At 38.0% G+C, this 27,975-nt stretch overlaps 1 protein-coding gene across 18 annotated transcripts; it reads right to left on the bottom strand.

Annotated features, from left to right (window-relative positions):
- Window positions 1–198: 198 nt before the first annotated feature.
- POLH (DNA polymerase eta) lies at window positions 199–27,975 on the bottom strand. Of its 18 annotated transcripts, none has more exons than XM_081518845.1 (12): window positions 27,687–27,975; window positions 25,374–25,497; window positions 24,592–24,732; window positions 23,939–24,073; window positions 22,252–22,469; window positions 12,441–12,610; window positions 10,513–10,616; window positions 9,224–9,343; window positions 8,502–8,625; window positions 7,700–7,765; window positions 3,715–3,884; window positions 199–2,040 (listed from the first exon to the last, which is right to left on the bottom strand). In XM_081518845.1, the coding sequence occupies exons 3-12, from the start codon at window positions 24,726–24,728 to the stop codon at window positions 1,155–1,157; spliced, it is 2,130 nt and encodes a 709-aa protein (XP_081374971.1). In that variant the 5' UTR covers window positions 24,729–24,732; window positions 25,374–25,497; window positions 27,687–27,975; the 3' UTR covers window positions 199–1,154. The 18 variants fall into 18 exon arrangements, with proteins under 18 accessions (XP_081374971.1, XP_081374975.1, XP_081374970.1 ...); XM_081518849.1 differs by having other exon boundaries at window positions 24,596–24,732; XM_081518844.1 differs by having other exon boundaries at window positions 25,385–25,497.

Below are 27,975 nucleotides of genomic sequence, written 5' to 3'. Positions count from 1 at the left end.
GGTTGCACTGGGTCTTCATTGCAGCATTGGGATCTTTAGTTGCAGCATGTGGGATCTAGTTCCCTGACCAGGGATTGAACCCTGGGCCCCCTGCATTGGGAGCATGGGAGTCTTAGCCACTGGACCACCAGGGAAGTAAGTCTCTGTGAAGAAGTCTTGCCTTTAAGAAATCTACAGATCTAGTAAGGAAGAGCCATGTACAAGGTAAGTACTGTCTTTTATTAGATACTTAACTGCCACAAAAGTGGAAAGTAATTTTGGAGGAAGAACTAATTGGCTAGACACAGTGGTTTTCAAATGTTCCCCCTTCAAACTACAGGTCCCCAATTTATAAATAAGCTAAAATAAGCCTAAAAGCACTGGTTTGAGTGCATGTACCTTATGCCCCCATCACTCAGTTCACCTTCAGTTGGCTTCTCTGTAATCAACATGTCCCACGTCAGAAAAGCCACAGCTGACTTTCTACACATAGGCAGAGTAAGTATATAGTAATAGAAACAGACAAGTGCAAAAAGCTACAATAATTCATTTAAAACCCTAAGCTAAATAAATATTCACACTCAATAGGAAAGAGCTGAACAGGGCAGTGACCCTGAAGGCTCAAGCACTTCCCTCTTAAATGTGTATTTAGGGTCTAAGGAAATGACATTGCCCAGAGGACAGTTATTATCTTCTAGATCAAATTCATTTCTCAAGTTCATTAATACACAAATTCAGCAGGGGTGGGGATAAGGCTGAGATTATGTTTAACATGTTCCCTTGTGTTGCTGCTGCTCCTCAAAATCGCACTGGGAGTAACAAGGTCCTGGACAAGGTGACTTGCTCAAGGACATACTCCAAGAGGCAAAGCCAGGTTTGGAACCAGATCTCTTAGGCTCCAAGGCTCAGCCATTCTAAACTGACACTGCTTCCCTAAAGACTAACAATTAAAAACTCAAAACAGTTATGATCTGAAAGATGAGTTTTTACATCCTTATCAGCAATAGGATTTGAATCCATGCCTGTAAAGAGATGGGAGCCTTAATTCAAGATCTGGATTGTTTTTCTTATTAAAAATTTCATGAAGTTATAAGTCTCCTTGAGAAGTGAACATACTCCCACCTCCCAGATTACAGATTAAATATTAACACCCTGCAGCAAGCCTGAGGGCAGCACTAGTGTGTTAATGGCTTAAAAAAGGATTCCAGCGTCTGCATGCCCTCAGGCCTGGGCCGTTTATTACTGGAGGCCAGAGGGCTCTTGGGATTTCTTTTGCTTTGAGGAGAACTGGCAGGAACAACCTGCAGGTTTGAGGAGTGGGGCTGCAAAAAGGAGTTCTGTAACTCTAATGCAAAGTGATAGTCTGAGTGTTCGGGCATGTCCCACACAGGTACCAGAGAGCCACACTTCTCGCAGGGCACTTGGTCCTCAGCAGCCAGAAGACTGGAGGTCATAGTTGCCTTCTGAGCCACCTCCAGAGCAGATGTGGAAGTTAAAGAAGCAAGGCTGCTGAGGCTGTTCTGGGCCAAATCCATCTCTGTGGGAGGTGTTTTGGGGGATCCTAGCTTCAACATCTTTTCACAGTCAGGGGCACAATCTGAATTCTCTGTTGGAAAACAGTTTGGTAACTCGTTAGGACTGGACTGTGGCGGGAAGAAAACTGAAGGATTAGTGAGCTGCTTCTGCTTTAGAAGCAGAGTTTTCTGCATAAAGAAGGGCTCGGTTCCTGTAGTATGACTGCTTTGAAAAGGTAATGAGGGCTTGGATGGTGAATTGCTCATGGGGGCCTGTGTAGTCGCAGTAGGAGAAGAAAGTGAAGCTTCTTTGACTTTCTGCTTTTCTGCAGCTTTCTGGAAGAATGTTTCCAGAGAAGTGGTTGCCTTCTTAGGGGTTGTCACCGCTGGGCCACTTCCCTGGGTCTTGGCTTCTGAACTGGTGATTGGCACTTTTGGCAGAGAGCTTGGGTCACTGCTCAAGAAGGTGGTGATGTCTGGGCCAGGTGAAGGGGTAGAGGAACAGAATTTGGTAGCACAGAGGTAAAGCATTATAAGGGGAGGGGACCTGTATAGAAAGTGAAAGAATAGATTAGCAGCAGGTCACAGATTAAGTTTCTAAATGACTGGGACTGTGGTTCTGCCACAAAAGGAAATTATCACTGCAGTGGTTCTCAAACTTTGGGGTATATTGGGTTAATACAGATTCAGCAGACCTGGGATGGGTGGAGAATCTGCCATTCTAACAAGTTCTCAGGTGATGCTGATGCTGCAGTCTAGGACCACACCCTGAGAACCACTAGCTTTGGTCAACACCTAGCAAGTTGGATGTGTAAGTTGGCTCCCCTGACAGATGGGTTTACTGTTTTCATGATACTGCTGCACAGCTGCTGAAATTCAGGGTTGAGGCAAGACACCATCTAGAGCTACAAAAAAGTTTTAAATATTTAGACTGGAAAGACTTGAAAAAAAATGCTCTATGCATTCTTCTGTTTTTAAACAGAACCTGAACTCTGATAGATTTTCAACTCGGGAATTTATCTAGAGGATGAAATTTCTGTCATAGTTCCTCCTGTCTCGTAACCCAAATAAATTTTCACATAAGTTGAATTTCAGAAGATGAAAATGTGCTTTTATAAACAGATTTAGTCCCTCGATGAGGTAAAGAGTAAAGCTATTTTAAGATTATTATGACAGTATCTCACTATTCTCTTTCATGCTTTGGGACAGTCTTAGATACTATTACGCTTCCCTGCCAATATAATATTTTATACTGTTGGTGAAATTTGTTAAAATCTGTCAGTTTATAAGGTTTAATGTGAACATAATATCACAATTATCATTTGATTCAGTAAAATCACTCAATATTTGAAAATAAATACAGTCTTCATTCTTTACTTAGAATAATTTACTTCTTTTTAAAGTCTTTGTAAATAACAAGTATACCAAGAAGTAAGTATTCTTCAAGTAAGTAAGTCTTTTAAGTATTACAAAGACTCTAATTTTAGAGAGTAATATGTTCAGATAAGCAATAACTTAAGATGGCTAACTAAGATTTCTTTTTATAATTTCTAATGTAGATCTATAATGAACAACCAGTTTATCTTTCTCACATATTATTAATATATTTACCTTGTGAATTTGGAATACTTTTACAATTTAAGAGGCTATGTTAAATAATGATAGGATTCCAATACTAAAAATCATTATCTGAACAGTAAGTGAACACACTCTCATATACAGCTGATTATTTTTAATGGCCAGCTGAAGTGAAATTTATTATGACATTTGGTATTACACCAGTGGAGCTTGTAACTGAGTTGGGATGTGAGATAGAGATTACTGGTGAATACAGGTCATTTTCATTATTAAAAAGGATGATTTTAAAATACACTAATCAGACAGTTGAGAGAGAAGTTCTCTGAAACTTGGAGTTCTGCACTCCCAGGTACAACTGGTCGTTGCCCTGACTATAACAAATAAGCATCAGAAAGGGTAGTATTGGTTCAGTCTGCCTCTCAAACCTACCCCTGGGCACTGCAAGGCACCAAATGTAGACAAAGAGGCTGCACCATGCTTCTGGTATTTCTACTGTGTTCTCTCCCTGGACGCATGACCACCCCTCTCTGTAACAGGTCCTGCTACAAAGAACCTACCCTAACTGGAAAGCTTATATACTCACTAATTTTAAATAAAGACAGGGTATGAGTCTCAAATGAAGATGAGCTAGAAGGAAACTCACCATTCAGTCTGGGTTCCTGAAGTGTTACAGTTCCTGATGGTAGCAAATGCATCATGGCTCATCTTGTGAGCATCATAGTGGGTGAGGGCACAGCAGCGGCGTAAGCTGGTGAAACGCCTGTCTCCTTGTACACGCATGCTCACGACCAGCTGAGTGGCCACCCTGTCATTCTGTGGGTGTAAGAGGATTGAGACAGGACTAAAGTTACCTTGAGCAGCTGGATTTTAATACTGTGTGAGAGAAAAGAATCAGGGTGGCAGAATGGTTTGGAAATAGGGTTTAATTTTTAAAATATTTGTGCTGTTTTTGAGTATAAGTAACTGGAGAAGACATAATTTGGGTGATGGAGTATTAGAATATCTAGGATATTTTGACAGAATAAATGAAAATGGTTTCTCCTAAATGTTCTTTTGTGGTATCCATGCAGAAAGATTATACAAAGATCTACAGTACTATATTCTGTGACTGAAGGAAGAGTTCACGTAAGTCATTGAAAGGGGGTCAGGATTGAGTAGTGGATCTCTTCTTAACCTCTCTGATGCTCTCATGCTCAAGAAGAGGAGAAGTTTCTCCTAGCACCTCCTTACAGCCCATCTATAGAAGAGACACAGGTAGTGAGCTTGCCACTAGAAAGCAAGATCACTGACTCACTTTTCAGTGAAATCGAAGTATATGAATCCTGTTGATGCTAAGCAAACTAAGAAAGTAAGGCCAAGAGGCAATAAGATGACAAGTATACACAGGGACCCCTCAAAATCAAAAGATTCCAGTGAGAAGAAATATACTTAAGACAAATAAACCAAGAGTAGCAACTAATTTTTAGGTAAAAATACATTCTGTATTTTTGTGCATTTTTTAAATACAGCTTATTCAGGTTTGTATATATCTCGAGAGAATACAAATTCGCAACTACAAAGAAGTCCTTGTTGACTAAAACCAGTTAACTATAACTGTATCAGGCACTATCTAGAGATAAAGGAGAGAATAAAATAAAGTCCAGGCTCTGGAGGATCTTATCTTGTAGTAGGAGCTACATATAATAAACAAGTAGCCTTATGATAGAAATGACTACAAAGTACAGTGGAAAAAAGCAGAGTAAGGCAGAGAGTGACGGAGGCTGCTGATATGATAGAGAACTAGGGAGGAAGTGAAGGGGAAATTTACTTGGTGTGTTAAATAAATGGGGAAGAGGCCAGCAGAGTGGAGGCTGTTAGTGGAGTATGTGAGGGGGAGATGACAGGACATGCTGTCAGACTATCAGAGGATAAAGAGATGAGAACGGAGCGACACCTAGTGGGCAACATCAAATAGCCCCATAGCACAACCTATTTTATGTTACCTACCGAAGAACAAAGACCAAATTGCCAACCTTTGTTAGATCAGAGAAAGCAAGGGAATTCCAGAAAAAACATCTACTTCTGCTTCACTGACTACGCTAAAGCTGAGACTGTGTAGATCACAACAAACTGTGGAAAATTCTTCCAGAAATGGGAATACCAGACCACCTTACCTGCCTCCTGTGAAATCTGTATGCAGGTCAAGAAGCAACAGTTAGAACCAGACATGGGGAAGGAGTACATCAAGGCTGTATATTGTCACCCTGCTTATTTAACTTCTATGCAAAGTACATCATGTGAAATGCCAGGTTGGATGAAGCACAAGCTGGAATCAAGATTGCCGGGAGAAATATCAACAACATATGCAGATGATACCACTCTAATGGCAGAAAGTGAAGAGGAACTAAAGAGCCTCTTGATGAGGGTGAAAGAGGAGAGTGAAAAAGCTGGCTTAAAACTCAACATTCAAAAAACTAAAATCATGGCATCTGGTCCCATCACTTCATGGCAAAAAGATGGGGAAAAAGTGGAAGCAGTGATAGATTTTATTTTCTTGGGCTCCAAAATCACTGCAGATGGTGACTGCTGCCGTGAAATTCAAAGATGCTTACTTCCTGGAAGGAAAGTTATGACCAACCTAGACAGCATATTAAAAAGCAGAGACATGACTTTGCCAACAAAGATCTGTATAGTCAAGGCTATGGTTTTTCCAGTAGTCATGCAGGGATGTGAGAGCTGGACCGTAAAGAAGGCTAAGCACTGAAGAATTGATACTTTTTTTAAAAATAAATTTATTTATTTTAGTTGGGGGCTAATTACTTTACAGTATTGTAATAGTTTTTGCCATACATTGACATGAATCAGCCATGGGTTTACATGTGTTCCGAATTGATACTTTTGAATTGTGGTGCTGGAGAAGACTCTTGAGAGTCCCTTGGACAACAAGGAGATCAAACCAGTCAATCCTAAAGGAAATCAATCCTGAATATTCATTGGAAGTACTGATGCTAAAGCTGAAGCTCTAATACTTTGGCCACCTGACACAAAGAGCTGACTCATTGGAAAAGACCCTGATGCTGGAAAAGCTTGAAGGGAAAAAGGAGAGGTGGCAGAGGATGAGATGGTTAGGTAGCATCACTGACTCAATGGAGATGAATTTGAGCAAACTCTGGGAGGTAGTGGAGGACAGAGGAGCCTGGCATGTTACAGTCCGTGTGTTGCAAAGTCGGACATGACTTAGTGACTAAACAAAAACAACCAAAGAACAAACATTTACCACCACTTCCGCTAAAAAGGGGCAGACAGTTAATTACAGATGATTCCTGACAGTATAGAGTTGATATTTCAATAGGAGAGGACACATCAAGCAATACCATCAGGAAAATGAAAATCCACAGAATGGGAGAAAATATTTGTACATTATATATTTGACAAGGGATTTGTATCCAGAACACATAAGTTTTAAAACTCAATACAAAGAGACAACTCATTTCAAAAATGGGCAAAGGATCTCAACAGGTATTTCTCCAAATAAAATCAGAAAAGAGTCAATATGCACCTGAAAACCACTTTATACCTAGTGACTAAACAACAAAGATATAGAGAAATTAGAAGCCTCTTACATTGCTGGGAGAATAAAATGGTGCAGCGACAGCCTGATGTGCTAACACCGAGTTACCATGTGACTCAGTATTCTACTCCTAGGTATATATACAAGGGAAGTGAAAACATGTCTACACAGAAATCTGTACATGAATGTTCACAGCAACATTAACTTACAATAGCCAAAAAGTGGAAACAACTCAAATATCCATTCACTGATGAACTGATAAATAAAATGTGATACACCCATTCAGTAGAATATTATTGTCATAAAAAGGAATAAAGGACTGATAGATGCTACAATGTGAGTAAACCTTGAAAACATGTTAGAGATTTCAAGCCAGTCACAAAAGGCCACATATAAGATGATTGCACAGATATGAAATGACCAGAATAGTAAATCGATTCACACAGAAAGCAGACTGGAATTGCCTGGGGCTTATGGAATAACAATTAGTGGGTACAGGATTTCTTTTTGGGTTATGGAAATATCCTTAAATTGATTATGGAATAGTTGAACTCCGAAATATACAAAAACTACTGAACTTTATACTGTAAATGGGTGAATTTTATGGTGTGTAAATATATATGTATCAACAGTTTTTTTTTTTCTTAGAGAAGATAAACTAATCATATGTTTAATCTTTGCCTTAAGACTGTCTCTAAAACTGAATACTTCTTTGTCACGTGGACTGTGTTAAAGCTGAATAATTTACAGTCCGATCCCTAAATGTCCTGCTTAATAGTTCTGTACTCTGATGAAGATCCACTGTATATTCAGAGTTGCAGTAGGATTTAGATAATATACAAAAATGTAAAAGCAAATGGTAATGAGGGAGACAGGAGTAGTCAGGTCTTCACAGATCTAGTAGTCAGTAGTTCACAGATCTAGGTTTTTGAAAATCATATTGAGTTTTACAGCAGTTTTATGGGAAAAGATAAAAGATTTCTTAACATTTTCTAGCTGGTATCTTTTTGTATTTTCTTTCTACTCCATACTGATATTTATATCCCAAAGCTCACCCAAGCAATAAAGAAAATCTTACAGCATTTCGGTCCTTGGTGAGTCTCTCCTCTAGTTCCTGGGATAATTGCAAAAGCCACCATTGTACCTAAAAAAAGTATTGAGATTTTAATCTTTCATTTAAAGATTCTAGGTTTATTACAGAACTCTCAGGTGGCGCTAGTGGTAAAGAACCCGCTTGCCAATGCAGGAGACGTAAGAGACATGGGTTTGATCCCTGGGTTGGGAAGATACTGGAGGCATGGCAACCCTCTCCAGTATTTTTGCCTGGAGAATCCCTTGGACAGAGGAGCCTGGCCGGCTACAGTCCATAGGGTCGCAAAGAGTCAGACATGACTGAACTGACTTAGCACACACAAATGGTCGTTTTGTTCAGTTCTCCCCAAAATAGAAATGTGCAACAAAGTCTCCCCCATAAGGATCACCAGATGATAGAAATCTTCAGAACTCTGACCTGCCCTAATCTAAGAGTTTTCACTTTCTTTTCTTGCTGGCATGCTTTCAGGTGAACTTCAGGCATGTTCCAGCTCTGAGAAAAAAGACACAAACTTGAGGCACAATATCCCGGCTTCCTAAATTTTCATCTACCAAAAAATGAGTAATTCCATTTCAAACTTCAATCAGTTCCATTCTATTTCTTTTTAGATGAAGAAGAAAGGAAAAAAAAAAAATCCCAAGTGAAACTCATCAGTTTTCAACACAAAACCCCTTCTGTTTCCTGCATATTTTACAGCATAAAGGTTCCATCGAAGTTTCCACAGCTACCAAAACCTACCCACCAGTTCCCTTAAAAGAGACAATGTTAGTCAGGAATGTCTACCCACCTGATCCCGAGTAAACAGAGCTGTTTTTCCTGGGAAGTTCTTGCCGCAGCCAATGGTTTTGGTTATTGGCCTGGGTTTAACTGGATCATGTTCAATCCCCCGGCACATGGTATATAGCCAAGATCTAATAAAACCAACACAAAAGTTTAAGGTGAAAGCAAATGACTATTCCTGTTAAAACAAAGTACCTATATAATACTAAACCTTTTAGCCCTTTCATGAAAAAGGAAAAATCTATTCAAAATTAAGTACATCGCAGAATCTTTGCTCTTCCCCATGAATTCCAGTACGACAAACTGCTCAGGAGAAGAATACTGATTATGCTTTCTAAGGTCATCATTTATATTTTTGGAAAAGTACCAACCAAGCTACAGGATTTCACATCCCCAAGCTTTTTTGGTACTTACAAACTAAGCCTAAATACAAGGATCTTAAAGGAATAACAGCATCTTAGCACACGTATATGTTGTACACATATATAACCAAGCTTCAAAGTAAGAGTTCCTTCTACCAACCTAGTTAATTAGTAGGTACATGAAAAAAAAAAAAACTAGACTGATAGGCTGTAGTGATCTAATATTTTAAAGCAAAAGGATCAATGCAGTTACCTCAAGGAGTGAATGTTAACCTAATAGGTCTAGATTTTACCTGATGCTTTTGTCTACATTTGAATTTAGCATATACATAAAAGTTATGACTGAACAGTATCGGGAATCGCTTACCCGTTCCTCTCCCCAAAATGACTCTGGAGCTGGGATTCAGAGAACTGGGTCAGCTCTCCCATGTATTCTATCCCCAGGATTTCAATGACAGAGGCCCCTAGTTTTCCTCCAAGTTTACGGCTAACAACAACAACAAAAGACAATACATATGTAAGTAACATTATCAATATCTAGTTACCAGTAGATACAAAACATTTTGTCTGTGTAAGCAAGTCTCTAGAATATTCAGGGAAATGACAACACACATTGGTCCTGTAAATTATTGATTTTCTAGGATAAGACTAGATGACTGGGAATTCAATACTCTGGGAGTTAGGGACTAGGAAGAAGAGTAACCACAGCATATACACAAGGGTAAAGTCATTAAGTGGTTATCAAATCAACTATATAAAATTTTCAATTATAGGATCTACTGTCCCATTTATGGATTCAAATTCCACCTCCCAAAACAAACCCCTTCAATAGCTTAAACCTTTTGTATTTAAGAATATAGTAATTCTTCAGCCTTGCCTTTGTGATGTCTAATAATCTGTCCTTAACCTATCTGTTCAGTACTTTTTCCATTACTTATTTTCCTCAATATGGTCCTAGGTCATGTCCCGTTCACTGAAAATACCTTATACTCTCTCGCTTTTTGTGTTCAAAACATTCTCCAAATTGGTATTTCTCTTATATTCTCATCTGACTCCAAATTGTGCCAAATTTGAAAACAAAATCCCATGCCCTTTTTATAAGTCCTTCTCAGATGACTTTTATGAACTTTGGTGACTCCCTGTACAATTCATATAGCAGTTCCATACAGTCTTGATTATGGAACTTTCACTATTGCTTTGAACAGTTATATCTTGTCCCTTCAACAGTATTATAAGCCCTTGTCAAGGACACACAATTGGTATGCAGAGCCTAGTTATTAATTTCATTTGGGAACAATTCAGTAGCCCTGAATGGCTTGCTACGATATTAGAAAAAAGGAAAGAATTAAAATTCCTATTTGTTATTTAGTAATAGGTTTTAATAAAAAACCTAGAAGGAAGTTAAACATATGGCTAAAAATCAGTTCATTTTTTAAAATTCAGGATTAAGTATCTTCCACAGATAATCTGGAATTGAAGGTTCATTAAGAAAAGAAATCTCAGTGTGTTTGCAAAATTTTTTGTGTCATCTCCCTCCTGTCTCCATGGTACCTGTTTTCCTTGGCTCCAATTCTTAAGGAACAGAAGAAACTACAACCAGAGAGAGCCTTCAAGTAGATAGAGGAGTGAAATCTCAGGTGCTCCCTGAATACTTACATTTTGCTAATAGGCACTTGGTTGAAGAGTTGTGAGACTGACCCGTGTGAGACCAGAGTCTGCCGGTTGGGCTTGTTTAATCCACAGGCCAGTTTTGCCAGAACCTAGAGCATGGAAAGCGTAAAAACCTCATTACTGTCAACACCCACACACGGTGAATATTCATATACACACATACCCACATTCACACACAAGGCACAGCTTAAGGGCTGTAACTAGTGGTTTCCACATTAAAAACAAAAACAGAACCATAAACTCGAGACATCTCCAAACCTGGGTGTTCAACAACATCCACAGTGGAAAACATGACCCACTGTCATTATCCTCATTGTTCTTCCCACATCTTCCATTCTCAGTTTTCCTTTAGTAGTTTTTTTCCACCCTCATCTGTTCCCTAAGGTTCTCCTACTTCAAGAGGGTAAAGAACAAAGAAGCTACAGAAGAGACTTAAGAGGCATTTCTTAGTGTGTCCATATGAAAATGCTAAAACAAACTCATTTTGCCCTACCCCACTTATAGACATTTCTTGATTAATGGTCAGTCCATTTTAAGTCCCAGTTTAATACAGATTACCCCATCATTTAGTATGTGTGAGAAAGACTGGGCTCAAAGTCATCATCCATTAGCAAACATCTTCTTATACTAAATAAGACTTCAAAATGAAAAACACCCATGAGAAGTCTTTTCAAAGAATAAGGTACTTCAGTGGTATCATTTCACAAATTATAATTGGTAGGAAAAAATATAATCACTTCACATTCATGGGAGAGATTCTCTGAAACTTCTACAAGGTCATATTTAGTTTAAATTACTACACTGAGATTTTTGTTTCCTCTCCCTCCACCTAACCAGGAAAAAACCTCCCAAAACTCTACTGGGTAATTTGGCAACTTTCCTCTTCTTGGAAATTCCCTGGTGGTCCAGTGGTTAAGACTCATTGTTTTAGACTCAGTGCTTTCACTGCTGGGGGCCTGGGTTCAATTCCTGGTCAGGGAACTAAGTTCCCACAAAACCGCACAGTGCCCAAGTTTCCTCTTCTTGAGAAAGGGAGAGAAGGTAGTAACCAGGGAAAATCAGCTACCACCCAGTGACTAAGCCTAGACCAAAGGGGATGAAGATCCCAAGGCCAAATTGTACTTTAATTAGAAAGAATAGAAAAAAGCAGAGAATACCTAGGTAACACCACAGAAGAAGTGAGATACTACTAGAATATTCAGCAAGTGAAAAGAAAAGGAATAGGTTCATATATAAAATAAAAAGACTAGCCTCTCTTTTTTTTTTTGGCCACGCTGCCTGGCTTGTAGGATCTTAGTTCCCCCAACCAGGGATTGAACCCAGGCCCTGGACAGTGAAGTGCCAAGTTCTAACCACTGGATCACCAAGGAATTCCTGCCTCCTCCTTTCTTTGGATAGTTCAATCATTAAGGAAATATTGTGGCTACAACTATGTAAATAACCATTTCCAGCAAAATTTTCAGCCTGTTTCTTAGGAAAGTACATGTGCACTGTCAATTCTCATGTTGAAGAATTACTTAAGTTTTTGTCTTCAATGTGAAGTTTAAAGAGGAACCCATTTCAAACGTGTAATGGTTTAAATGCCCCACTCAGGGACTTCCCCTGGAGGTCCAGTGGTTATGACTTCTCCTTCCAACACAGGGGATGTGGGTTTGATCCCTGGTCAGGGAGCTAAGATCCTACACGCCTCAAAGTCAAAAAAAGCAAAACATAAAACAGAAACAATATTATAAGATATTCAATAAAGACTATTAAATAGTCCACATCAAAAAAATCTTTAAAAAAATGCCCCACTCATATCTATCCCGACTATGTTTTATTGTTGCTGTTTTTTTAAGTTTGTGTTTGTTTCTATCCCTGTGTTTAACTATAGATATATCTACGTTTCTTTGAAATCTACTATTAGTCTTCACCTTATTGTGTGAAATCCCTGCAGAACACTGAAAACCAGTCTGCCTCTCGATGGCTGCTCGCATTTCTTCCACAATCACTGCTCCCATAGTGAGCTGTAGGTCTGGAGAGCTAGTGCTTTCAGTCTGAAGAGAATCAAGCCATTGCAATAAGCCTTGTTTTCGCCTTTCCTCTGAAAAAGTTGAGAGGTCACAGGTAGATATTTTTTTAAAATCAGGGTTTTATTTAATTGTTATCTAATGCAGAAATGCTTAGATTTCAGGTACTTTACATATGTTTTTAGAAGACTACTCAGTATCACAACAGAGATCAATTTCTCATACCAAGTCCAGCAGCCTTAATTTCCAGCCTAGGCTGAACCTTATAAGGTCCAATAACCAACAAATATTTTGGATTGTCTTTTATGAGCAATGATTTTAAAGCACTTCTGTTTTCTCTCTCCAGTTTTGAACTCTCTTCCTCCAATTTCCCTTGCATGCCACCAAGAATTCTATTAAGTTACTCAATTAGAAATTATTCAGAATTATCTCACATTTCAGTATAAACTTAAGTTCGCATTTCTGTATTTTTAGAGGCTGATTCCAGTTGAATAGCTTAAATCTAATCAGAGCTGCTAGAAGATTTATTCTCTTGAAAAAGTATTTTAATTAGATGTAGCTTTGTACTTAGGGCCTTGAAAATATCTTATTATCCAATTTAGGACTAGTCAGTTTTGGAAAAGCATTTTAAAAGCATTACATAACAAGAAAGTTAAGAAATATACACGCTGGTTTAAAGAGGCTGAAGTGAGGACTTCCCTGATGGCTCAGTGTTAAAGAATCTGCCTGCAATGCAGGAGACGCAGGAGATGTGGGAAATGTGGGTTTGGTCCCTGAGTCGGGAAGATCCTCTGGAGGACAAAATGGCAACTCACTCCAATATTCTTGCCTGAAAAATCTCACGGACAGAGAAGCCTGGCAGGCTGCAGTCCAAAGGGTTGCAAAGAGTCGGACACGACTGAGCACACACACACACAAATGAGCTATGAACAAGGCAAGAAAATACAGAGTATCTTGAAGAGGTAGAGTGAAGGTTCATACATATGAGATGAGGAGGAAGATGAGCATATAGAAGGAAGTACTTTCCAACTATTTTCCAACTGCTGTTTCTCTCCTTTGCTAGCCTGTCTTCCTCCTCTAATGCCCTAACTGTGGATACTGAGCAGCATTCTTCTCTGTGTAGATACCTTTTCTCTCCGTGAACTGGTACTGGCTTACACTTCAATTTGCTTATGCTGAGTACCTGCAAATCTTAAGCTCCTTCCCCAAATTCTTAAACTTTAATCCCTTATTTCTACCTCCCTACAAAAAAAGTCCTCTTGAATTTTTCATTAAAGTATCAAACAAATTGCTACTAAAATCAATCTTTATATCTTCCTCCCCAAAGGTTCTCTTCCCCAAACAACTTCCTGTTTCTCTTAAAGGTTTAAAATCTAATACTGCTTTTCTTTTACTCCCCTTCATTGTAGTTATCTATGGAGAAGGAAATGGCAACCCACTCCAGTGTTCTTGCCTGGAGAATCCCAAGGACAGAGGAGCCTGGTGGACTGCAGTCCATGGGGTCGCAAAGAATCAGACACGACTGAGCAACTAACACAATTGTAGTTATCTAGTTACCAAGGCCACTTCAGCATATTTCACATATCCATTGCTACTCACCCTATTTTATTCATATTTCTTCCATTCTTGCCTGTGCCACCTTAACTTTTGTTTTTGGCCACACCAGGGATCAAACCCATACCCCCTGCTGTGGAAGCACAAAGTCTCAACCACTGGATCACTAGGAAGTACCCATAAATTTATAGTTAGCTCTTAAAATCAGGTAGTGTTAAGTTTTACAAATTAGTTTTTTCTAAAATTGTTTGACTATTCCATATCCTTTGCATTTCCATATATATTTTAGAATCAATTTGTCAATTTCTATAAAATCCTGCTGGGATTTTGGTGAAAATGCATTGAATCTGTAGGTCAGCTTGGGGCTTGACCTGCATATATGTTGAACTGTTTTTTCCACATATATTGTTAGATATATTTCTAATAATTTCATGGTTTTAATGCTATTGCAAATGCCATTGCTTTTTAAATTTCAACTTCCCATTTTAGATTTTAATATATAGAAATATTATAAATTTTTGCACATTGACTTTGTCCCCTGAAACCCTGCTAAACTCAATTATTCTAGGTTCTTTTAGTGGGGGCAGGGGAAGGGAGATTCCTTAGGATTTTCTATAAACATGGCCATGTCTATTTCCTTCTTCCTTCACATCTTTTATTTCTTCTTCTGTACTGACTGCATCATCTTGAACTTCTAGTACAGTGTTGACTAGAACTGTCATAAGAGTGAGCACTGGTAATTTGTGCCAGAACTTCAGGATTAAACTGATAAACTCTAGCTATGGTCCACAACTCTAGGATTCATAACTATTAATACAAAAGAGAAGTCCCTCTACTGATAACTGGTGTACCTTCTTCTGTGCCATGAGCTGATTAGTGCCTTCCAAGCTCTGGTGGCTCAGATGGTAAAGAATCTGCCTACAATGCAGGAGACCGGTTCGATCCCTGGGTCGGGAAGATGTCCTGGAGGAGGGAATGGCTACCCAGGCCAGTATTCTGGCCTGGAGAATTCCGTGGACAGAGGAGCCTGGAGGGCTACAGTTCATGGGGTCGCAAAAAGTTGGACGTGACTGAGCAACTAACACTTTCACTTTCAAGCTCCCTCTGGTTGTTCACAGAATTTATCATCTTGTGGCTGCAGGACTGAGGTCCTCCTTTCTTGCTGGCTGTCAGCAGAGGGCACCTCTCAGAGCATAGACATGGGGGCTTCTCCAAAGGCCCTCTTGCAATATGGCAGCTTCCTTCTTCAAAGCCTGCAAGGAGTCTATCCCAACTCCTATAGCTCTCAACTTTGGGAGCTGATTTTTTTAAAGTTTTTAAATATTAATTTATTTTTATCTCCTTTTTGTTTTTGGCTGAGCTGGGCAGCATGTGGGCCAGGGGATAGAACCCATGGCCCCTGCAGTGTAAGCGTGGAGTGTTAACCATTGGACTGCCAGGGAAGTCCCTGACAGTTGATTTATAATTTTTTTGTATTAATACAACTACACAACTGTTTCTTGTTACACATTCACATGTTCAATATTTGCTTAGAAAGAAATGAATTAAGAGGAAGCAAAGGAGAAAACAAAGAAGTTCTTTAGCTAACACAAACGAGTTACAAAGAGGCCGCGTGTAAAGTAAAAAAATAAATAAATTAAAAAAAACAAAGAGGCCCCCCAAAGGGAAAGTTTTCACTCTGGCAATTTTTGAGTATTATTTTTAAGTAATCATACTACTTAAACTTCACACACACACAACTATTTCAGAAACAGAAAACCCAAAGTTGCAAATCAGTGAATAGGACCCATTAAGAGGCAGGATGGTAAAGTTGAATGGGAACTTTAGTATCAAAACATCACAGATACCTGGATTCTTTTCCTAGCTTTGTAATATATGTCACATTCATGAAAAATAATTTCTGGGAGAATATATACACTTAGATCAGCTAATTTCTGTTATCAGATTTTTTCTGGCTGCACACATCATATGAAGACTCAGGAGTATGATATGAAATATCACCATAAATCATTTCCTAGACATTGTATTATTCTGAACACTCTAAATAATAAGATGTTATCACTGCATCTGGAAGCTTAATATTTAAACTAGACACAATAAAGCAACTTGTTCCTTCATATACAAATACCTTTTATTTCCTCATACAGAAATAAGACTTCTTTAAAACACTGGCATTTTATAGAAAAACGTAATAAAGATAGGTATAGAACAACCATTTGAGTTGAAGTAACATTTGACCACAAACAAAGGTATGTACCATCATCTTCACCAGAGAGCTCTTCAACAATGAGTTGCCCCTCACAAAACCAATGTAATGTGTAATAAATAGTTCTTATTCTGAACTATGTAGGTTTTGAGAGGGTCTGCAAATCTCCTGAAAACTGCATGCAAAATTGTCTTATATGTAGGTATCTATTTTTCTGAGACAAGCAAGGGTCCATGGCTTTCAACAGGTTTTCAAAAGGGCATACAGTCTTCAAAAAAAAAAAAAAAAACTTAAACAGATTATTTTAAGTATTATAAAAACAAAACACAACCACACAAAATCTGAGATACAGCAAAAGGAGTCCCAAGAAGGAAGTTCATAGCAATACAGGTCTTCCTCAAAAAAAGAAGAAAAATCTCGAGACTTCCCTGGCAGTCCAGTAGTTAAGATTCTGGGCTTTCCCTACAGGGGGCACAGATTCAATCCCTGGGCAGGGAACTAAGATCCTGCATGTCACTTGGCATGGCCAAAAAATTTTTTAAAAGAGAAAAGCCACAAACCATAAGATGTTGCAATATATATATTTGATAATGATTCACATCCAGCATACATAAAGAAGTCCTATAGATGAATGAGATAAGACAATCAAGAAAAATGGGCAAGTGCTTAAACCGACACTTCATGAAAGAATGGTCATCACTTACAAAAAGGTGCTCAATTTCATTAACACCAGGAACATGCAAACTAAAACCATAACATGATATCACCATATATGATATCACAATCATCAAAATGGTTAAAACACAAAAGAGAAAAAAGCAAGGGTTGATAAAGATGTGGCACAACTAGAACTCTCATACACTGCTAGTGGAATTATAAATCAGTACAACCATTCTGGAAAACTTTTGGGGGTATCAACTAACATTGAGTATAGACAAACTAAAGCTGAATACAGGCAAACCCAGTATTTGGGCACGTCAGTCACATGCTCAACAGAATGCATATGTTTATCCACCAAAAGATATTTACAAAAATGTTCATAGCAACTCTTAGTGGTCCAAAACTGGGAAAAAAAAAACAAAACACACACACACACAAAATATCCATGGGTAAATTGTGGTATATTCATACAATGTAATACTACACAAACCCAACTATATACAACAGAATGGATGAATCTCACAAAGACAATATTGAGTGAATGAAGCCAGACTCAAGTATATACTGCATAATTTCAATTTTATAAACTTAAAAAATAAGTTAAATAGAAATCAGGACAGTTGTTATATAGGAGAGAGGGGAGAGGGACAGAGAATGACTGGGAGGGCAAGCAAATGTGGCTTCTAGAGTTCTGATGTTTTTTGATCTGGGTTCTGTTTATACAAGTGGGTTTACTTTGTGAAAATCAGTCAAATGTACACTTACGTTTACACACTTTATGTATATTATATCAAAGTTTAGAAACAGAGAACAGACCTGTGGTTGCCAAGGGCAGGGGGGAGGGATGGATTGGGAGTTTGCAATTAGCAGATACAAACTATTACAATACATGGAATGGATAAACAACACGGTCCTTCTGTATAGCACAGAGAACTTTATCAATATCCTGTGATAAACTATGATGGAAACATATGAAAAATAATTATATATATATGTCTTAAAGAATTACTTTGCCGTATGGCTGAAATTAACACATTGTAAATCAACTATACTTCCACAGGGCTTCCCTGGTAGCTCAGTGGTGAAGAATCCACCTGCCACTGTGGGAGACACAGGTTCAATCCCTGGTTGGTCAGAAGCAGCTAGGCCCATGCGCCACAACTACTGAGCCTGTGCTCTAGAGTCTAGGAGCCACAGCTACTGAAGGCGTGCGGACGTCTTAGATCCTGTGCTCTGTAACAAGAGAAGCTACCGCAATAAGAAGCCTGTGTACCGCAACTTGTAGAGTAGCCCCCACTGGCTGCAACTAAAGAAAGCCCACACAGTAATGAAGACCCAGCATGGCCAAAAATTTTTAAAAATTCCATTTCAACAAAATGCATTTTAAAAAATAAATAAAAATCACTAAAAGGTACATAAATGAAGACCTAAAAAGCTGGTGAAATGTTTATAGATGGGATAATTTGACACTAAGATACTATCCTTTCTAAAAATGTGAATTCAGGGGCTTCCCAGGTGGTCCAGTGGCTAAGACTCTGAGCTCCCAATTCAGGGGACCCAGGTTTGATCCCTGGTCAGGGAACTAGATCGTACATGTCGCAACTAAGACCCAGTGCAGCTAAATAAACAAATAAATATTTTTAAAAAATAAAATAAAAATGTGAATTCAATGTAACTTCCAGAATTTCTTGAGGAATTCAACTAATGCATTCTAAAATATATATCAAACAATAAAGGCCCATAAATAGCCAAGACAGTTTTGAAAAACAAAAGTCGAGGGGAATCCTTATCAAATATTATAACATACCACAAACTAATAAAAATAATGTGTTTCTGAAGCAAAAGGAGACACTAATAAGCTATTATAGAAACAGACTCACTGATACATAAGAAGTTGAGAAAAGTGGATTATTAATAAATAACTGTTGGGAAAACTCACTGTAAGAATAATAATTAAGGTGGCTCCCTACTTTAAATCAAATAAAATGGTAAACTCCAAATAATTGAAATACCTAAAAATAAGCTATAAGGCAAATTGAAGAAAATGTAGAAAAATGTCTTTAGGAACATCTGGTAGAAATGAATGGCTAAAATGAGATTTAAAATGCACAAACCATAAGGTTAAAAATGGAAGGACTAAAAGAACTTGTTCAACAAAGTACAGTATAAATAAAGTTAATGGATGACAGACCTGGGAAAAGATGTTTGAGGTGTCAAAAACAGACAAGGAACCAACAATTAGGATACAGAAGACTTCTCCCCCAACAAAAAAGGGCAGGAAATCCAATGGAAAATTGGGTGATTATAAATAAGCAAACTCATAAAAGTAGAAACTCAACTGGCTAACAAGTATATGAAAAAAAGCTCAACTTCAATTAGTAAATAGAGAAATGTAAGTTAAAACAAGCCCCAAAATATAAAGTACACCTTTATAGCCATTACATTTAAAAATATTAGATAATACCAATTGTTGGTGAGGATAGGGAGGAAATGGGAACTCTTGTGTACTGTCAGGGGTCAGGCAAATTGTTACAGCAATTCTGGAAACCAATTTGGCAATATTTAGTGAAACTAAGTGTATGTGTATACGCTATGATCTAGCAGTCCACTCCTGAAAATACTCAGAGAAACTCTTGCATAGGTCCAAAAGAAGATTAATAAGGACATTCATCGTATAAACAGAAGGGTCTGTAAACATAGTAGATCCATACCATAAATTATGCTGCAATTAAAAGCAATCAATTGGGCTTCCCTGGTGGCTCAGTGGCCAAGAATCTGCCTGCCAATGCAGGGGACACGGGTTTGATCCCTGGTCCAGGAAGATCCCACATGCTGCAGAGCAACTAACCCCATGCGCCACAACTACTAAGCCTGTGCTCTGGAGCCAGGAAGCCGCAACTACTGAGCTCACATGCCCCAACTACTGAAGCCTGTGCACCCTAGAGCCCATTCTCCACAACAGGAGAAGCTTCTTCACTGAGAAGCTCGTGCACAACTAGAGAGCAGCCCCCACTCGCTGCAACTAGAGAAAAGCCCGTGCAGCAATGAAGACCCAGCACCCCCCCAAAAAATAAATAATTTTTTAAAAAGCAATCAATTACACATAAATACAGCTACATGGATAGATCTATAAAACCAACAATGAAAGAAAATTAAAAAGAATGAGATCTATAATACCATAACACTATCTTGTAATTAAGAAGCATTGTTCTTTAACATTGTTTCACAGCAAATTAATGCAGGTTTATCAACTGCATCTTTTTAAAAAAATTTTATTGGCGTATAGGTGATTTACAAAGTTGTATTAGTTTCAGGTATACAGCACAGTGAATCAGTTATACATGTACCAATACCTATATCCACTCTCTTTTTTTTAGATTTTTTTTTTCCATATAGGCCATAACAGAGTACTGAGTAGAGTTCCCAGTGCTACACAGCACGTTCTTGTCATCTATTTTATATATAGTAGTGTATATGTCAGTTACAATCTCCCAGTTTATTCCTCCCTTCCTTATCCCCTGGTAACCACAAGTTTGTTTTCTACATCTGTGACTCTACTTCTGTTTTGTAGATAAGTTCATTTGTACCCTTTTTTTTAATTTCACACACAAAAAAATCAATTTTTTTAAAATTTCACATATCATGTATTTGTCTGTCTGACTTACTTCACTCAGTATGACAATCTCTAGGTCCATCTATGCTGTGACAAACGGCATTATTTTGTTTTTTTTATGGCTGAGTAATACTCCATTGTATATATATGTACCACATCTTCTTTATCCATTCCTCTATTGATGGGCATTTAAGTTGCTTCCATGTCCTGGCTACTGTAAATAGTGCTGCAATGAATGCTAGGGTGCATGTATCTTTTTGAATTAGTTTTCTCTGGGTATATACCCCAGAAGTGGGATTGACGGGTTATATGGTAGTTCTGTTTTTAGTTTTTTAAGGAACCTCCATACTGTTTTCCATAGTGGCTGTACCAATTTACATTCCCACCAACAGTGTACAAGGGTTCCCTTTTTTCCACATCCTCTCCAGCATTTTTTTTTTTTTTATAAATTTATTTATTTTAGTTGGGGGCTAATTACTTTACAATATTGTAATAGTTTTTGCCATACATTGACAAGAATCAGCCATGGGTTTACATGTGTTCCCCTTCCCGAACCCCCCACCCACCTCCCTCCCCTCTCCAGCATTTTTATTTGGAGATTTTTTGGATGATGGCCCTTCTGACCAGTGTAAGGTGATACCTCATTGTATTTTTGATTTGCATTTCTCTACTAATTATTGGTGTTGAACATCTTTTCACTTATATAATGTGTGCTTTTAAAACTCTAGCACAAGTTTTAAAAGGACACATTAAGTCAGAGAAAGACAAATACTGTATGTTATCACTTATATGTGGAATCTAAAATATAAACAAATGAATCAACAAAACTGAAACAGACTCACAGATATAGAGAACAAACTAGTGGTTACCATGAGGAAAGGGAAGGGGAAGAGGCAAGTTAGGGGTAGAGGCTTCAGAGTTGCAAACTATTGTGTATAAAATAAATAAATGATACAGCACAGGGAAATACAGTCATTATTTTATAACTTTAAATGGAATATAATCTATAAAAATATTGAATCACTATGTTGTACACCTGAAACTAATAGTAAATTGACTACACTTTAAAAAAATAAATGAAAAATGATAACAAATTATCAAATAAAATAACTAAAGAAACAAAAATAATTAAAAGCACACATACAAAGCAACACTGTACAATTTGTAAAGACATATACATATTTAAGATCTATGTCAGTGAGTGCCAGAGGGTTTGTGGGGTAGGAAGGGAGTGAGGGGAATCACTATGAAGGGGAAAAGGAGTAAAATAAATCAAATAAAATGAGAGGCCTTGAGTAGCTCACCGATGACATCATCTTGTGAGTAACTCAATTCCCTGTTTTTGAGGTCCCCTTAAAAAAGCTCACCCTTCTTATGAACCAAGTTATAATAATATAAATTAACCTACAAATAATGGAAGTGCTCAGTCAGCCTTCTACTGATAACTTTAACCTGCCCTAGTTATGCTTAAGGAGAAACTTGATTTTACAGATTTCACAGCTTCTCAATATCCATATACCAGAAAGATAAGAGAATTTGTATATCCTTCCATGTGAGTCCTTGAGATTCATTCACGTTGTAGGTTACGTTTCCTTTCACTGAATCCAAGAAGGAGCAGTGTGACCAAGCAAAGCAGGTTCCAAAGGCAGGAAGCAGAAGCAATACTGATGCTATGGAAGTACCTTTCTCAACAGTCCCTTCTGTTGTTGTAGGCCCTTGGGGAAACCCTTCAATGCAGGTGGTTGGCAACAAGTCTGCTGAAATAGGCTGATTTTGAAGCTTTTGTAGTCTTTCTTGCACAGCACTGGTCAGGTCTAGATAAGCCTCATCAATGCTGCCACGTTCCATTACAGCAAAACGAGACATTACCTCCATCACTTCCATACTGGCTTCCCGGTACCTAAGAGCATGATAGCATAGTATACTCACATACATACAGACCAAGGAAAGGACGCTCTTTTGCAGTAGCTGGTGTTCCTTCATAGACTTGAGTAAATTATTCCAAGGTATTTTTACAAATACTTGAAAAAACTTAGTGTATATATATGTTTCTGCAAATCATATTTTTATTTTTATAATGTGGCATCTCAAGTTAACTATTAAAATAATTTTAAATTATCCAGGTCTTAATAACTTTCTCGTCTATAAACATATTCCTAAATTTTTTAAAACTGCCTTTGTTGGTTACTTGATGAAGATTTTAAGGGTAAAATAAATGATCCAGTATAAAGTTGGTGGCACGTGGCTTTTCAAAATCACACTCTGAAGTCAACTATATTTCTGGGACATGACACTGTCTTTCCCAGCCAGCATAATATTCTATTCAATGCAATGTAACATATGTCCATTAGCTAAATTAATTCTACTTTCGAGTAACAGTATTAATCTTCAGTTAAATCTGTCTTCTTTTCTGGCAATAATTCCAATGTGAGGTTGGCTATGACACTCCACTTTTAGACTTCTGATAGGTGAATTCAGGAATATCTCAAGTCCCAAGTCAAAGCATGATCCCTACACACACCACCACACACAGTATAGTGTACTGTGAGAATGTGGGGATCTGAAAAAAAAAGTTGAATCCTCAGTCTTCTACTTCTTAGCTGTGTGAACTTAAATTATTTAACCTCTTTAAACTTGCCCCTCATCTGTGTGTGTGTGTGTGTGTGTGTGTGTGTATAGGAATGAGTGGGGAGGGGGTGGGGTGGATAATACTAGAACTTACCTTATAACGATATGAGATTTAAGAGACACTGCCAATGAAAGATTTCACACAGTGCCTGGCATATGACATATATTCAATATACACTAGCTATTAGGATTATTATAATGGTGGGGGCTTGTATCTACCTCTAACTTGGCTATGCCTATACTAATGTCTTCTATTCTGAGGCTAACTTTCTAAAATCTGGGGGGAGAGAGCTCAGTTCAAAACAGAGAAGGTCAGCACCTTTGAATCTGTTCAATTCTGGCAAATAATTCTAGATATTGCACTAGAATGTGAATCTGACTCAACTTTCTCTGGGAAAACTCTTTTAAGTTTCACAATCAAGTTAATAACTTCAAACACTTCAGACTTTTGGCTTGAGAACATGGGAGCTGGTATTAAGTTTTAATTACAATAACCAATTTGTAAACATTTAAGGAACTGAAAAGGTATTAAGGGTAGATATTATTATAGGTAATAATGATTCTCAACTGTTCCTAAAACACAATATTAAAATCTGTTTTCATTTCACACTGAAAAGTTGGCTGACTGAAGGGAACCTTTTCAGATGTCATTTACACAAAACAAATTAGAAAACCTCAGTTCCTAGCCTCATGAAATGCTTCCAACTCCTCCACTCCCCTTAAACCATCTTCTCTTCTTACTTGGTGAGGTTAGCTTTTCCATGGAGCTCACGAATTTGTGCCAGAAGAAGATCTGGACATAACTTCTTAGCATCTTCTGCCCACATGTTTCTAGTGACCCCAAATGCACGAGCTTCATAACTTACTGCAACTATTCTAAGGTTAGGAAAAAAAGGGGAGCAAAAACATTACATGATCATAAGCAAAAGTAATTAAAATTTAGCATGATGAATAGGTTATAAACATAACAGAAACTTTTCGATCACAGATGCTATTTTTTTCCCTTAACTTTTTGGCCATGGAACAAAAATATTACATGATGATAAAAATTTCATGTGATCATAAAATTTCACATGATTATAAAATTTCACATGACAACCTGGTTATAAACATAATAGTAGAAACTTTTTGGCCACTGATGCTACTACTATTTTTTTAAAACTTTTTGGCCACACCATAGTATATGGGATCTTAGTTCCCTGACCAGGGATTGAACCCATACCCCCTGGAGTGAAGTCTTAACCTCTGGACTGCCAGGGAAGTCCCATTGATACTACTGTTTATTCTCAAATACAGCAGTTCAGAACTCTCAAAAATAGGACCTAGCATAGTGCCATGTATTCTCAGAGATTAAAACAGTAGTTCAGGGTTATAAGAATAACTATGATACATACCCACCACCCTTCCATGATGTGTACTGTACAACTGCGCAAGGTTTATTCCTCAAATGAGGATTTTGCCGCTGTTCCACTTGAACAAAAAAACAGTCCATGTCCACTAGAGCAACTACTCGGTCTCTTCCATTAGTCATTTTTCTGTAAGACAATATATTATGAACAGTTGGAAAGGATTGAATCTAAATCACCAAAGAAAACTGTATTTCCATTCTTTCACTGTCGAATTACCATAAGCATGGGAGCATGGGAACTAACAAGAATGAAACAGGCATTTTCATATACTGCTGGCAGGAGAATAACAAATTGATACAACTTTAGAAGGATAATGATATTAAAAGCTTTATAAAAAAAAATACCCATTTCCCCCCAAAGAACTGAACACTTTACAAAAGATATTCAGATAGTCTACAGGCACATGAAAATGGGCTCAATGTCATTAGGCATAAGGAAATGCAAATTACATGTACATCAATGCAAATTGCATGTACAAATGCAAATTACAGTGTACATCAATGGTGGGATAAAGCCAACAGTTAATCTAATGGACAGACAAATTTCAAATATAAGTTTAGGGTAAAGAGAAGCACAAAATAATATATAATATCAAAGCATTCATGTGAATTTTAAAACTTTATTTTGAAAAGCTTTTAGACTTAGAAAAGTTGCAAACATAGTAGGGTTCTCCCATACCCAGTTTCCCCTAATGCTACATTTTACACAGCACAAGTATCAAAACTAAAAAATGAACAGTAGTATAATATTCACACTACAAACTTTACTTGAATTTTACCAGTTGCTCCCATTGTTGTCCATTTTTGGTTCCAGAATCCAGCTTAGGATCCAGTCTTAGTCATCACATCTCTTAGTCTTCTCCAATTAGTGCCACTTCATGTTTCTCATGACCTTGACAGTTTCAAAGGGAACTACTCAGTTGCTTTGAGAACATCTCTCAATTTAGGTTTGTCTGACATTCTCCCTCTTTTTTTTAAATAAATTCTTTAAAAAAATAATTTTATTTATTTTTGGCTGTGCTAGGTCTTCATTGTTGCTTGCACTTTTCTCTAGCTGTTGTGAGTGGGAGCTACTGTCTAGTTGCAATGCGCAGGCTTTGCACTTCAGTGGCTTCTCTTGTTGCAGAGAACAGCCTTTAGGTGCATGGACTTTAGAAGCTGCGACTCCTGGGCTTTAGAGCACCAGCCTAATTGCTCTGAGGCCATGTGGGATCTTCCTGGGTCAGGGATCAAACCTGGGTTTCCTGCATTGGCAGGTAGCTTCCTTACAACTGAGCCATCAGGGAAGCTCTGATGTTTTGTCTTGGTAAGACTGAGGTTATGCATTCCAGGCAAGAACATTGTGGAAGTGTTCTGCTTTTCTCCGGTCATGTATCATGTTTGGAGGTACATGATGTCACTATGTCTTAATACTAGTGATGGTAAACATATCATTGAATAGTGACAGTGTTTGCTAGGTTTCTCACTGTAAAGTTACTATTTTTCCCTTTCTTAGAAGAGATACTTTGAGACTATGCAAATATCCCGTTTCTCTTCAAATTTTGAACTTCTGAGCACCCATCAGTGGATCTGGCCTGTAACAATTACTTTGTAGTGCTCTAATACTGATTTTCTATCTGTTGATGTTCAACTTTTGAAGACAAAAAGAAAATAAAAAAAAGAAAAGAAAATACTACACACTATTTGTAGACAGACAAACGTAAAGGTATGGATGCTAGATTGAAAGAACAAACCTTAGAAACAGTTGATAGAGGCTAATGTTTTCATTTAACATTATTAGAAATCTGAAAGGCTTTAGTCAACGAAAGCAGTGGCTTTGCTACAGATTGGAATAACCTAGGAACCTTTAAACACTATTGATTTCTGGCTTCTACTACCAGACATCTAACTTAATCAGTATGGGTGTGACCTGGGCTTCGCAATTTTTAAAAGTCCTCTCTAATGCGCAGCAAAGATTGGAAACCACTGACCTAACGTAAACAAGATATTTGTGGAGATACCAGTAATTCATGATTTAAATGTGAGAGAACACAGGTTTTACAGTTGAGTAAGCACTCAACTGTATTTTTTTTTTTTAAGTGTCAAAAATTAACATTCACCTTGAAAAAAGTGTCATGCTACTACAAAGATGGAAGATTGAGGGGGGGAAAATGATGACTTCAAAAAATCAGAGTAGTCAAGGCATTAATTCCTTACAAATTCCACTCACCAAAAACAGGCAGAATGTAATACTGTAAACCATAACATACCAGAAATCACTTTGCCCTGAAGTGGCTTTTATGTAATCTTCAAACAGATTATTATTGGATTAAAAAATAGTAAATGCATTGTCTCACACACACACAGATTTACATAGAATTAAAAATAGTAAATGCATTGTCTCACACACACCCCTAAGTACCATATTAGATACAAATACTAGAAATGGAGTAGGAACAAGGAGCAGTGATTTAAGTAGAGCAAACATTTCCTAAATATTCAAACACCAAAAACGGATATTTAGATTTTAACTGTCTTAGTTTTCAGTTTACCTATTTTGCTGGAGAGAGCAACAGCTTTTTAAAGATAAAAAGTGAAACACTCTCTATATTAAAACCTTCCTTTGGGAATAAGGATTAGAAAGTGAAAGTGAAGTCGCTCGGTCGTGTCCAACTCTTTTGACACCATGGACTGTAGCCCATCAGGCTCCTCCATCCATGGGATTCTCCTAACCCTAGTAAGGATTAGGCTACACCTCAAATGACCAAAACTGTACAAACCTTCGGTATTTGCAATTCCTCATCTTTAACGATCTCGATTTACCAAGATCTGTACAAAACACATTTAGTGCCTATCAGGTGATAACACAGCCAAGGAAAACAAGTACAAGTGAAGAGGGAAGTTTAAGAGCTACCATTTTTCCCCACAAGGAAAATTCTCTTAAAAGGCAATACGAGGGCCTTTTCTGTAAGCAAGGATTTCTACTTCATTCTAATTTCGGTCCAGTGTTGTCCTCAGTCACTGCTATATTATACAACCAATAGCCAAGGCAACATGAAAAGTCTAAAAACAGAGATACCGAACGGTTCTAAATTCTCTTACCAATGTGACGACACTTGGCAAAACCTCCACCCGCGGACGCCGCCGAGACTGGGCTAGGTGTCCACTGGAAGGACGTTAAAGCGGTCTTGAATATCTGTCCCCTTTTTGGGAACGGATCAGTCGGTTTCGAGACAGATTTGTTCCCCGGAACGACGGAGAAAAGAACCGAGGGTCGCAAACGGCCCTCGCCTAGGCAGCTGCCAGCACAGTCGGGCGGGTCCAGCCTTGGCCAGCGCGACCGGCACACAGCCTTCCTGACACTCACACAGCGCGCGCGCCGCCGGGGACC

Source organism: Giraffa tippelskirchi, chromosome 8 (assembly GCF_054371585.1).
Source record: "Giraffa tippelskirchi isolate mGirTip1 chromosome 8, T2T-mGirTip1v1.2.pri, whole genome shotgun sequence".
Lineage (NCBI taxonomy): Eukaryota > Metazoa > Chordata > Mammalia > Artiodactyla > Giraffidae > Giraffa > Giraffa tippelskirchi.
This window is presented reverse-complemented; position numbering and strand designations above follow the sequence as displayed.

Coding starts and splice junctions, on each gene's coding strand:
- POLH (XM_081518842.1), bottom strand. CDS start 27,387: ATGAGGAATTGCAAATACCGAAG. Junction 24,733..27,364: donor AGGAATTGCAAATACCGAAG/GTTTGTACAGTT, acceptor ATTGTCTTACAG/AAAAATGACTAATGGAAGAG. Junction 9,344..10,512: donor CAAGTGCCTATTAGCAAAAT/GTAAGTATTCAG, acceptor TGTTGTTGTTAG/CCGTAAACTTGGAGGAAAAC.